The sequence below is a fragment of the Pleuronectes platessa genome, chromosome 17 (genome assembly GCF_947347685.1).
Source record: "Pleuronectes platessa chromosome 17, fPlePla1.1, whole genome shotgun sequence".
NCBI lineage: Eukaryota > Metazoa > Chordata > Actinopteri > Pleuronectiformes > Pleuronectidae > Pleuronectes > Pleuronectes platessa.
In genome coordinates, this window is record NC_070642.1 from 7002243 (window position 1) to 7016328 (window position 14086).

General features: G+C 43.6%; 1 protein-coding gene across 5 annotated transcripts in view; it reads left to right on the plus strand.

Moving 5' to 3' along the window:
* Positions 1–211: 211 nt before the first annotated feature.
* The window catches only part of cdc42bpab (CDC42 binding protein kinase alpha (DMPK-like) b), a 75643-nt gene continuing 61768 nt past the window's right edge, over positions 212–14086 (plus strand). For all 5 annotated transcript variants that reach the window (XM_053444725.1, XM_053444728.1, XM_053444726.1 and 2 more), the window contains exon 1: positions 212–1508. In XM_053444725.1, coding sequence (XP_053300700.1) covers positions 1331–1508 — 178 coding nt within the window. In that variant the 5' untranslated portion in view covers positions 212–1330. The remainder of the gene's footprint in view (positions 1509–14086) is intronic.

Below are 14086 nucleotides of genomic sequence, written 5' to 3' on the forward strand. Positions count from 1 at the left end.
GAAACGTGACGAAGTACATTAAAAAGGAGGCGAGGGACTAAATTGTACTAAGCGCTAACAAGCTGAGCAAACGCGTCCATTTGAGGCTCGTTGACATTCCACGGCCGAGCCCCGCTACCCAGAATCCACCGCGGCGTTGCGCACAGAACTGTCTAGTGGGCCCTCTCCCCCGCGCAGAGTCTCTGGCAGGGGGCAGCCGCTGCTGCCCGGACTGAGCAGAGACTGTGTAGAAGCGAGCGAGCGACCGGCGGCGGAGCAAGGCAACGACAAGGGGAGTTCTGGCCGTGTCCCGTATTTGGAACAAGCGAGACCAGACTGCAGCTTTTCCTCCTGACGCGACACCAGCGCCCGTGTAACCTTCAGGGAAGGATCCGCTGCTTTATTTTTTTTGACGGCTAACTTATCGGGGCTGTGGGAGGACTCCTGAGCGAGCCGCGGTCTGGAGCCGGGGAGAAGCTCGAGAGACATTTCTGGACGCCGAATGGGATTTAAAGAACATATCTGCCTGCGCCGAGTTGGGAGAACAAGCGGATAATTTTTTTTCTTTCTTTTCCACTTGGATGAAAACCGCCACACAATTCCAAACACCGTCCGAACTGTTTGGATTGAGTTCAGCTTTGTTAACACGTCGCGGTATCACATGTCAACTCCTGGAAAAAAGGGGGCGACGATGGCATTTATGAGCGGAGAAAAGTAGCGTTCACGTTAGCTCGCTGGCTAGCTAACCGTGCTAACCTAGCAGGCTGCTAACTAAGCCTGTGTCGCCCTTCCATTCCTGGAGCAGAGGAGGGGCGCTGGGGCTTTGTAGCATTGCAGACCTGCCTTTGCAACAAAAACATTTTTGGGTTTGCTGCAGGAATGGAGACCCCCAGGAATCTACCACAACAACTCGGGGGGATCTGCTGAACCCGACCCCACTCGATTGTTTCCCCGCAAGGAGAAGGACAGGAAAGTTCAGGCTAAACGCTGGGGTTTGATCAGCATTAGCCGCCCCGGGGCAGCCGGGGTCTCTGAGTCGCGACCACTTCTTTTCTTATGTACTGTGTTGGGGTTAGGTCTTGTGAAATGGGGAAGTCCTGCACGTCTTATACGCCTCCTAGATGCTGGATCTCGGAAGGGAGATCATGAATAGGTCGGTGTTACCTTGGAATTAGCCCTCGGCTTGCCCTCTACTCAAAACACTATTATTTTTCAAGACGTATTCAAGGTGAGGGAAAACTTCTCTTCGCGGGCCCCTCTGCGCTAACTTACAGGCCCGGGAGGTGCTTGTTAACCCGGACTCTCCCAGCTTCTCCACCATCATTACTTCAAACCCCACCAAGCCGGAATAATGTCGGGAGAGGTGCGTTTGAAGAAGCTGGAGAAGCTGATCCTGGACGGGCCACCTCAGTCCAATGGCCAGTGTCTGAGTGTGGAGACCCTGCTGGATATCCTGGTGTGCCTCTACGATGAGTGCAACAACTCCCCACTCAGGAGAGAGAAGAATATCCTGGAGTTTTTGGACTGGGGTAAGCTCACTTATGCCCTTTTATATATTCCTCTTGTTTGGCCTGTGCATCCAGCCTCCCTGTCTTTTTGGTAAGATGATAGGCTCCTAGTGTTGTGTGGTGCAGTGGCCCTCCCTTCCCCATCACATTCCTTTTATAGTAGTAGTGGAGCTGTGTTGGCCTGCTCTCCTCTCACTCCAAACCCTCCCTGAAACTATGAACAGGGCCACTTGTATCCTGCTGCACTTAAATGTTTAATATGGGCATATTACATGTCGGCATGTTACAAAAGAGCACAAAAGAAGTCACCTTGTGTTAGACATCAGTTGACAATGAGAAGGAGAAGACAAATGTGTAGGGCATTAAGTGTGGTGAGGGTGATGTTAAGCAGACACTTTTAAAATTGTTGACACAAACCCAGGAAAGATCTCATAAAGATGACCCGTGCTCCAGGCCACCATTTGTTCTTCCGAAAATACACCCTCACATAAAGTAGATGCCCTCCTGTCATCGTACCAACAACCCTCTTCAGGTCACTTTGGTTTTCACCACTACTTTGCACATTAGCTTGTTTGTCCTTGCTCATGGGTGTGTGAGGGAAAGCTTGTTGATAACCTACCTAGCTGTCAGTAGCTGACATTGCTGCTGTCGTAAATAAAGAAAAACAGTGTAGTTTTTACTTGCTGTCTGATACACCAGAGATTAGTCGCATTAATGTTTTACTCAGCGTTTGATTCGTTAATAATGAGGAGCAGAGGTTAGTTTTCCATCTTTCCCACTTCTCTGGTTAAAGCAAGATTAGAAAAAACAACAAAAGAGCCAGGAGGACCACACACACACACACACACACACACACACACACAGAGCTCAATCATCTGTGCAAAAGGACTGTGTGTGTGAGTGACACCGGGGGTTTGGTTTGTGCATGAAGCAGGAATGTGAACAACTCACCTTTTTTATCTGGCGCAGAGGCCCAGCTCGCTGCCAGAGCATGCCTGGCCCACTCGTGCTTTAAAACCCTGAAAGAAGCCTCCCTTTTGAGGCAAAGCTGGAGCAAACCATTGTCCTGGGTCAAGTTAAATTCATATTACAACAGTTAATAAGAACATTTATTATGGAAAGAAAATTAGGTTTGGCATATTTGCCCATTTCTTCCCCTCCAGTTTAATAACTGAAACAGTTTAAACAACAATGTTAAACAGGCTGCAGTTTGGCCCATATTAGGATGGCAGTGTCAAAGACGGACAGGGTGGCAGTTAAATCAGTCAAATGGTGGTATATTCTGACTGGTGGCTGCTCTCCCCACCAGCCACCATCTGGACAACCAATCTGGGCTAAAAAAGGAGCTGGTAAAGAGCTGGAAGTGGCTGGATTTGTGTGGGGATAAAGTGATAGCTTTCCTCTCCCTCCAAAGTCTCATCCAGCCATGTTTGTTCATTACACATGTATTGTTTCCTTCTGAGCCCCACATTTTTACCAGAGTTGCTGGCTCAAGGCCGACGCGCTGCAGAAAACCTGCCCATGCAGCTGTCCCTGAAACAATGCCCGTGTGCCCTGGCCTTTAAGGAGAGGTGTCCGGGGCTTGGGTGCCAAGTGGTGACTTCATGCTGACATTTTTCCTGTGTTGACACTTGAAACTCCCGGCCTGAGCTCAACCAGACACAACACACAAGTGCAGTTTGTGTTGTCGCTGTCATGGTCATGTAGGGCTCCCATGTTGTCGCTTTGTTTTATTCCTGTCCAGAGAGGTTTGCACGAGAATCCTTCAGCTTCTACACTTTAATATAAAAAAATGTAATATAGCTTGTGGACTGAAGCTCAAGTTATGTTAACTTAGTTGGTTGATAATCTTTATCAGGCAGCTTTGATACAAAAGCCCTTGCTCCTTTTAGTTGTGCTGCTTTCAGACACGCACTGAACTCTGGATAATCTCCGGAAATTTTCCAGAGGCAACCCTATTACAATGGTGAATTTAAGCTGTACCTTTTAAAAACAGTTTTTTGGGCATTTGGGCTAAGTGGGGTGAATTGAAGATTATGTGAGTCACATTGTGATGGCGTGCAACAGACATGTGTTTTGGGGAAAAGGTATTTGTGTTTCATCAGCAGTCAGACACAAACACTGAGCCATAGACTGCTGGATGTGATGGTAGTCAAAACTGATGAGTAGAACTCCTTCTTTTGGGAGGGGATGCAATTGCTGGCTTTAGCATGATTTAAAAGTTGTGATAATGCACGTCCACATAATGGTAGACCACACCTCTTGTGGTGTAACCATCGACAAAAAATTGTATAATACAGGCCAAGTCTTATCTTGCCCTCTGAAGTTTTTGGAGTGTCACCACTCCCATGTTTTCTTTTTCCTGGCAGAGCCGCCAGCCAGAGGGTCTAAGAGAAAAGCACACCTGTTACAGATGCAACACCTTCTGGAGTAGTTGGACAATTACAAGCTAAATATTAGCCGAAAAAGTCGTATAAAAGCAGCAGCAGCCAGGGCTGGATTGCTTTGGACTTTTGCTCCATGTCACACACCATCTTCTTATACCATTATCTCCTGTTTGCAACCTGACTCTTAAATAAAAGCAAAAATATTACACAGCCCTGTTATGCTAATTTACAGCTATGCTAATTGTTTTCTTATTGAACATCTGGAAACTTGCCGAGTGGCATCTCACCCAGTGCCTTTGAGCCACGCCCTCAAATCCCTTTACCAGTGTGAAGGTTGTGAAAGAAGGCTTCAAGAGTAAGTAACAGAATATAATTGATTTGAAAATGACAACTTCTCAAATCCATCTGTACTCGTTTGATCCCAAATCTCTGAATATAAGAGTGGACAACTCTAACATCTGCTGCAGCAAAGATTATTTCAGGACATGTCGGTTTAGTGATATGACATTGGGTTGAGTCCTCAATTCACAATCCCTATACAATCTCTTGTAATACTCTTGCTATTAGCTGTAAGTGTAGAAAATGTGCTTAAATGACAACTGAAGTGGAATACAAAAGGAATATACTAAATGTATATAGTGCTATGCAAGTAGAGCAAGTATGGGCTGCGTTAGGAGTGTCCATACAAAGAAATATGACCACCGGGCTTTAGCTCGACAACACGTGTAGAGAAAAATATTAGAACGTAGTATTTGGAGCAGAGTGACGTATGATCTTATGTCGTACAGGGATCACCTCTACGACATGTAGCGCATTATTTTAAACTTTGGCCATATTTGATATGGACATTGTTACATTATATTCAATCACAGAAAATTGGAAAAGTATCCTCATTTATCCTACTTGCAGAAAAATAGCTCAAGATGGGCCTCAGGAAACCCCAGGAGTTCTCTGCAGCTGCAGTATACTTTGTGTGAAATGATACATCATGATATCTTAGTCACAAGGTCTGTGTACCTTTTTTAATCCAGTAGCCCGGACGTAACATAGTTGCAGCGGCTTTTCTTTTTCTTTCTGAGACTGTTTATGAGCCAGAGAGAAAGACAAACATTTGTTTTGGGTTTTGCTTCTCCTCTTGTTTGGTGACCTCATTTAAGCTGAAATGGAGACCCTTACATGACCTGCAGCCACAGGCGAAATGAACATGGGAAAGTACACTGTATTCTGACTCCTCACATGTACCGCACAAGTTCTGTGTCTACCAATTTCACCAGCTCAGACCTGCGCTTGTATCCAATTTCTAACAAGCTGGCTTGTGACATTTACCGTAAGCCAGCCAACATATGTCAACATCTTAATTGTTTCTCATTTAATCGGGTGTTTTCAATGAAATTTCCATTTCCTCTGTTTTCTGTGGAGATAACACTTATTTTGTCCTGTTTTCATACATTTTCCCCTACATTTCCTGCTTTGTTTTTTGTCCTAATCTCCCTCCCTGTTTTGGGAAATGGATTGCAGGGCAGCTGAATGAAAACGCTCAGCCATGCCAGCCCACATTTGGCAAACATGGGGGAGGCAGCCTGACCTCGTCTCAATCCAGATTCAGTGTTAGCCCGCAGTGGCCAGCTGTTCAGCTGCAGCTGATGTGTGCTCCACCCTGCAAGGCTTTCATTGGCAGCATGCCTCACACACTACTCACAGTGGAGAGACACACTCTTATTATTGTGGTTTTGCCCAACTAGGCTACCTCACAGTGCACAGACTGCAGTCCCTCCCTGTTCTTCCCGTTGAACAGACCAGAAAAACTGCCATTATGCTTGTAAGAATTTGAGTTGTAATGCTTCCAAAGTTTTTGTGTTACATGGCTTTAAATTCTGCTCGTAGGCCAATACCCAACCCACAAAGAAAACAACCGCCATCTATTCAAACCTCTTGCCTCGTACTCTGTCCACTTTCCTACTGCAGTGATAAACATGTGTTTGAACCAGTTTAAACTGAAGGACTGAAGATGCTTTGACCATTGTGTTGTAGCAATAAGTAACATCAGTGATGCTGCGCAGTGTTCCCTGTTAATGAGAGACAGATGAGGTAGGAAATGTACTATTGCATTAATTTTAGGCAGCTTGGGGTGGATGATAAAGACAGAGTGGACTTGTGATTGTGAATCAGTGTATTAATGGTGATGTGGCCATGATTGGTGCTATTAGATTATAATAAATCCATGAAGAAGAGTTGCTAATCATGAACCGTGATGTTTAGATAAATGCAACAGTAATCTTTGGTTGTCTGTATCAGTAACCTGTATCATCAATATCTTTTAATGTATTAATATTGGATGTTAAAACCCGGTATGGCAAGGGGTCTCTCTGGACATCCTTGTTACCCCTCTGGTTGTTCTGCCATTTCCTGGCTGGCTGTCCGGTGGTTGTGGCAGGCACAGAGAGCAGGAAGGAACTACAAGGACTCAGTGAGCTAGTCCGGACCCAACGGGTACATGATGTCATACGAGGAAGTGGGGCAGCTGTACCACATTGTCATTGTGTACTCTGTGGCTCACTCGTTTCCAACATTTTGCTGTTGTTGGGAAGGTGCAAGGTCGCCAGCATGTTTATTTCCCTTCATTTCCCTCACCACACCAGCAAACATACAGCACAACTCGCATCACACACAAAAAGCTTTTTCTATTGTCTTGAGTAGACTCATAAACAAGACAAAGCAGAGGGGCCCATGCAGATCCTCTTCTTGTGCCTTCTGTTTCACACTAATTTATTATCCTAAATGGAGCAGTCCAGCTGAGACTTACTTTTTATTATGCTTTTTTGGCCCTCCACATTTCATTTACTTTCATTCTAAATTAACCCTGCAGTGCACCAAACAAATCTGTCCGATGATGGAAATGAAGATAAATTACGCATTTACATGTCAATTACCCAATTCATTTACTCCATCTTCACAAGATTAGTTGGATTATTTCATGAGGTTATAGGAAATATGTTTGGAATATAATACCGTTTCTAATGATTTTGTAAAACACACTATGAATAGTAAACTTCATCTTTAAAGAGGCAGTTTATTGATGTACCTTCAAGGTTGTGGGCAAATTGAGAGGTAGTTTGCATTCCAGTATATCTTGTATTTTATTGCTCACATCTTGTGTTACAATTATAACTCTCCTAATGCAAATAAAATCAATGGTGTCTCTCAGGAGACCGCCTCAAACTGCACCTTTTTAAAATCGGCCTCCAAAAACCCTAAAAACATCATCAGAGTTATCTTCTCAGACTTTAGTAAACACACATCATTGTAGAACAGTTAACACAGGCTGAACAGTCCGATGAATACACTGCCCTTGGTGGAATGCCCCTTTTAAAATATCTAACTGCTGTTCAATACCAACTCTGTTGTTCTGATGAAATTAGTTACCTCCATTGGGTTTTCCCTAATTGAAAAGAAACCAGTGATTTTTTCTTTCTTCCCCAAAGCTTTGAAGTTCTATAATTGATAGCAGGACCAGTCCTTCGAGTACAATCAGTGTGTTTTTAGTGGTTTGAGTCCATGCTGAGGATATACCTGGACCTTTGCCAGCAAAACATGTGAAATTGTGCATTGCATTTGCAGCACCAGAATATTCACAGGTGGCCTTTAAAACCACTGAGTCAATGTGTCTGGAAGCTTTTGTAGGCAAATAGATGCCTGTTGCTAATTGTGATGTGTCATCAGAAAGTGGCAGGGGAAGGTTTGGCTTCCTTTCTCCGTCTCCCAGGGGACACACTACTGCGCAGGTCATTAGCCAGCCCCTCCGTACCCTCGGGATCTGACTGCAAATGGCCTCTCCTCCCCCTCATCCCTTTTCTCTCTTTTCTTTTCTTTTCCTTCCCTTCTTGCCTTTCTACCATCTCTCTCATGTCTTCTTTCTTTTTCTTCCTCATTTCCCCCTGCAGTGTCTGTTACTGGGGTTTGGCTGACTTCTGCTTTGCTGTCTGTCAGTCACTTCAGTCTGATCAAATGGAAATGAAGCTGCTCAGTTGGCTATTCTTAGGTCATTATAATTTCTCCCTGCCCACTGCAGCTTTTCAAAATAAGTCAACCCTCTGTTGGTTGGAACTATTTTCGCACGAAGCACATGCCCTGTTCTTGCATAAGCACACGTTATGTCATTATTTCTGTCTTGTCAGAAGTCCGCTTGACTTACATGGATACAGACGGAAGTGTATAAAATGCTCTTACTAAAGTAATCACTGCAGATAGTAGGCTCCTGGCATTAGCAGCCAAGATGACTTGATTTCTGGGAAATAACAAGAGGGTTTAGTTCTGCTACAAATTTGTAAATATGTTTTTCTATAAATACTGAAGGAAAAATGTTGGTCTGCGCGCCTTGTAATACTCTTCAGCTCAGAGGAGTAATTGGCAACCCCTTCTTCCCGTCTGTCTCGAACACACAAACGGCAAATACAGAGCAACATTGTTTCTCAAAAGGTTTTTTTTCACGTTGTCAAAGGGTTTTCTTCCCCTCCTCCCCCACCCGTTCAGCTGAAACAGTCCCACAGCCAGCTGGCCAAGGCGCTTCCTTGCATAGTTTTGTCTCTTCCCATACTCGCTGGACTGGGGAGTTTGTGTTAGTAAATCCAAACTGGTCCGACTGAGCAAAAATGTCAGCAGTAGCCAATACAAAATACCACCAGCAGAAAATGCATAGCACAGACATTCCTCCTATTCTTCATTCATAAAACTGTTTAGAATCCATTACCACAGTAGGGCTGCAACTAACGACTATTCTAATAGTCGATTAGTCATCGGTTATTGAAACGATTAATCGACTAATCGGATTATGAATGACACAAATTCTCAATTGCTCTTATTTAGCCAACAGCTTTTAAATTTAGCTTGAGGTTGTTAGACGCATGTGATGACTGAAAATAAAGACAATTAAGATCGATACTTCAGGGCCATGTTGAGGGTGAAGTTCTCCCGAACTATGGACTTCCTGTTGTGCGATGCTGTTGCAGCGCACGCCGCCATTGGCCAATGTGTTGTCACTACTGCACATGCGCGACTTTCAGAGATAGGAAGGAAGCGAGATGGCTCACTCCTCAGCGGTTTCCATCAGCACCTCCGATAAAACAACGTTTAGTTCATCGGCACGGCACGAACAACACGCGCTATGACGTAACCAACGACTCATCGACGAGTATATCCGTCGTCGACTACTTTTGTCATCGAATTTTGTCGACGACGTCGACTAATCGTTGCACCCCTATACCACACTAGATACAAGTAATATTCCTGAAGGTTTATCTTGTTGTGTTTTGTGTCTGCCGTAGTAAAAAGCCTCTAAATGATGAAACCTATTACTGCTTAAAGCTGGGGTTGGTAATCCTGGAAAAGCTAGCGAGAGCAGGCTACACCAAAAAAAAATTGCTATCGATACTTCGCAACGTCTCCCATCGGCCCTCGGAGGTCAAGTTTTCCATAACTCGCTAGCTAACTTCCTTTGTGTCTCTCTGGCCTCTGAAGACTCTGTCCATGCACAGTGAGAGCACAGTATTGTGGCAGACAGTCACGCCAGCAAATAATTTAATGGTTGCAAATTTAGATCCGACTAAGCCTTTATTAATTTATAATTTTCGGGACATGACCAACTTTAATATCAATATCATACTAAAACTACTTATCCTATTTTAGTTGTACTGCATTTTCCATGTACACCACATATTCTCTGATAGAGGATTTCATGTTGTGTGTATTGTGATGCACTTGATTGGGAAAAGAGCTTTATAAAATGCAGATCTTAAAAGTTTAACCACAGTTAAATCTGGGGATTAGCTAAATATTTTTGGGGCAGTAGCCATTGATACTAGATGCTACTCAAACTGTGTATACACAGCTTTACATGATTTATGTAGCATTTATAAATGTATAGATTTTCTTTGCTGTACTAATCCTTCTAGTAGGACAGTTAAAGACGGATTGATAAAAATGGAGGCCAATAACACAATGGGCAGAATTTGCATTGTGTCTCATGTAAATCCCTCACCAAGGGAGTGTGCCTTCTGTCCAACCCTCCTCTGTCTTCGACCCCAGGATAAAACCTATTAGCGTTTCTTAAACCCAGAGTCCACAGGAGCCCCGTCAGGGCACAAGTTCATAAATAACATGGAAGAAAACTGCAGCGTGTTATCCTCTAGCTTTCTCCTCTTCCAGTCTCAATTCCCCCTCCCTTCACTCTTTTTCTATCACAGGATGTTTTTCAAAGAGACACAGAGAAACAGCCGTGAAGTTTGCCATCGAACCGCGGCTGTCGTAGTATGGGGATATAACGAATGCTTTTCACCTCTGCTTGTGTCTACTGGAGACTTGTGCTCCCTGGATATGTTAGCATGGGAGTTATTTTATTTATTTCATAATGGAAAAGGTCTTCGTATTTTCTCTGTCGTTCCCATCGTTTTGTGGTTTCTAAATGTTACTTCTCATTAGCTTTAACATGGCAACAGTTAGCATCCATTTGAGATGTTCTTTCAAACCAGTTAGTCAGCCATGTTTGGTGCATCTGTCATGTTTTATTAATAAGGATATTGTTCCGTTCTCTCTGCAACGGTGAGAGCTGCGTTTATGCCTAGACTCTCTTTCACTTTAGATATATATACACTTTGAAACCTTGTCATAATGCAGCAACACATTTATTACAACATTTTCAGTAGCTTTTTGAATTGAGAATTTAAGTCATGGGGTTGTTTTGTGCTAAAAAAAAATCTAAATATCCTTAGTTTTGCAGCAGAATATTTGAACCATAATTCATGGTTTAGGTCCAGGAGTGTTAGGCAGAACTCCAAGCCTCTGGTTGTGACTACTTCTTGCCCCATTGCATGTGCTTTAGACAGCACATCCCCTGGCTGCTTGGAGCACAAGGCTCAGCTGTGTGTGTGTGTGTGTGTGTGTGGGTGTGGGTGTGTGTGTATGTGTATGTATGTATGTGTGAATAAAAAGCGCTGACTCAGGCCCCAGCCCCTCATGGCCGGGCTGCCTCTGGAATTTGGAGCCGAGGTGCAACGTTCGGGCGAGTAGCAGCTGTTTAGATGAGGCCAGGTCCGTCTCTTTGTCCACCAGTGCCACCCAGCCCATTCATTCTCCCTGTCTGCCTGTCAGCCTCTGCTATCTCTTTTGCTCTCATTGTTTAGATCCGTGTCGCTCTGACAATATGGTGTTTCCCCCCTTCACTCAGTCTTCACTTCTTTCATACATTGTAATGTCGCACACCTCTTTTTGACTATTTGGCCCTCTGTCTCAGTATCATCTCTCTCATTTTCCTCTCCTCTCCTCTTTCTCTTTCCCTCTTTTACTTCCCCTGTTTCCTCTCTCTGCTCCTGATCTCTCCCTCCCCTTCTTGTCTCTTCTCTGCCCCCTCCCTTGCTGTGTCCTGTTGCTGGACCCCATCTTTGCCTAGTGACAGAGAATGCAGGGTTGGTGTGTCTGTGTAGGGCATGTACCGGTAGTATTATGTATTGTGTACATACTTGTCTCGTTTTGGGTATGTTTGCATGTGATATAGCGTGTGCTAAAGGGGACAAACGTGCACACTTGGTTCAACCAGCAACATCCTGACAGAGCTGAGCAGCATCCCTAATACAGCTTGGCTGCTGCTTCACCACTCACACATACAGACTTTGATCTTCTATCCCATGCTGTCATACAAGGGAACTTCGTGCCATGTCAAGTTGGTATTTGCTCTTTGAATTCGTATAGGCTAAATAAGGGTTGCACACTCCAGTGGCTAAATTGGCGTGCTAGCATGACTATCAGAACTGTGCTCCAGCAGCCTACAAGTTACACAAGCAGCAGCTTTGAATCTCACATACACCTTTTTATAAGTGTCTGGCTGCAGTGCATCCCAAACTGTTTATAAATCCTTTTGAGAAATCGAGTTTCAGGTTCTGTCTTCTAGTCATTGAATTCATTCGGTGGGAAACGCTGCAAAGGAAGAAAAAAAAAATCCTGGAACTGTCTATTTAACCGGATCTGCTCCAAAATGTAAAGGGTTCTTCCTTGTGCCGTGTCCCTCCCTTCCACAAACTTCCATGGAAATCTGTTGAGTAATTGATGGTTATGCTAACAAAAAAAATGAGAAAAACATGACCTCTTGGTGGATGTAAAAATGGGCACATTATCACTTCTTAAATACTGTCATTGTTTCCTAACATATTGGTTTGTCTGTAATAATCAGCCACTATTAAATTTCTCTTTAGAAAGGCAATTGTCTTTGAAAAGCCGCTTTATAAGAGAATGCCCTTATTTCCTTGTGCAAAACCGGTCCAAAGAACATATTGTTTGTTATTGAGTTTAGGGCAAATTTCAACTTAATTAAAAAAAAAGCATGGACACTCAGTCAAACTTGTCTGGACACATATGCTTTCAAACTTGCATTTTGTGGTATATCTGCTCTGTCCTCTTAATTAGATTATGAGAGAGGACATGTGAGAAATTAGGCAAAGAGCGTGTTAGAGGTAGAGATTGGGATGAATTGAAATTGTTGAAATGGATTAATGGAGGCTGCAGAGTGGGCTAGGATGTGCTGAAGAAGAACTAAGTTAAATACATTTGTGTAGTTGTCTCCCCCTTTTGTTCCTCTGCCTTAGTGCTGTGTACATTTGCTGCTGATGATGATGGAGCACTGACCTTGGCTCTCGGTGTGGTTGCACATTTGACGGTGACCTGATCTATTCTTAGGCCTAGCTATACACCGTACCTACAGTACACTGCAGTGTGCGTGCTTGCCTCTTGTACTCGCTATTCCCACCTCCCTGTGTTCACAGTGTAGACCTTTGACCCGAATAATGTCAGATTGTCAACAATTTGTCAGCACCATTCATCCATCTTCCACGTGAATGGCAGTCATTCACGCCAGTCGGTCTCACATGCAACTGATCTGATTGTCCTTCATTCCTTCCGCTTGAGTCTGAATCACGGTGTTGTCTGGGAAGAATCTCTGTGATAAAATGAAGGCCCTGTGCAGCACCTGGTAATCTGTTTACACATTCACATGCAGGCATGTTTCCTCCTCAGCACTGCTGCATTCAGACAGATTTTGTGGTTTTGCGGTATCGGTTTTGAGAGGGGTTTTGTGGGTTGTGGGGAAGTGTGTGAGAGCAAGTTGGTGACTGATTATGTGCACAAGTGAGAGACTTGAGTACTGTAGACCTGTTTGTGTGTGACTATTTATGGATGTTTTGTAAGTTCTTCTTTTATATTTCAGTGAGTTTTATGTGGTTTTACTAGTCTGTATCCTCTGCCGTCGCTTTCCTCTCTCCCTCCCGAGACGTCTCTGCTGAGGAAATCCTGTGGCAGCTCTAATTGTCATCCCAATTGTCTTCCACTGTTCACCTCATATATGGATATATATATACATATATAGAAAGAGAGAGCTGCCTCACACTGTTTCCTCTCTGTGCTGAAGGTCATGTTACAGACACAACAATTTGACATGGTGCTGATGAGTAAACTTCATCTCCCGAAATCCAATTGCTCCGCCCTCTAGGCATTTAAAACAAGACTAATAATTGCACATTTTTCATCCTTCCTGTTTGTTGATTGCACATATTTTATGGTCATCAATTATAGGGGCATTTGTTGTGAGGCAGTTTAGCACGACCTAATTCTATTTAGTTCTAAAAGGAAATGTTACACATATTGGTATTTACTGTCAGTATCTTTATTTACCCTCTGTTAATTATTGACACATACATGTGCACACACACTAATCCTCCACTTTTCCTTCCTAATAACCTCAATGTGGTCATGATCAAAGAGGAAAATGAACTCATTCTTCATTATCGGTAATGCCTATGATTAAATACAATTAGCTCCTAATGCAGTTTTCTGTCCAAAGCACCTAATTCACTAATATTACTTAATAATTGCTTTACATGTGCTCTAGATGCTTGATCCCTTCTAGCCAGGTGCTTTGCCTTAATTGCTTTCTTGGGCTCCCATCTGTTTTCAAATTGCCTTATTTGTGCAAATCTGTTTCCTCCAGACTTAGTTCTTCTCAGATAAGGAAATGCCGTTAATGAGGCATTTCCATTTATTATTAGAAATATATTCCCAAGGTGGGTAAATGCCTGAGCTGGGGCAGTTATTAGCCTGAGTGAGTAAGATCAACTACAGAATAAGAGGTGCAGTTAACAGTGAACTGAGTGTCTTCTCGCTTGATGTTGTTTC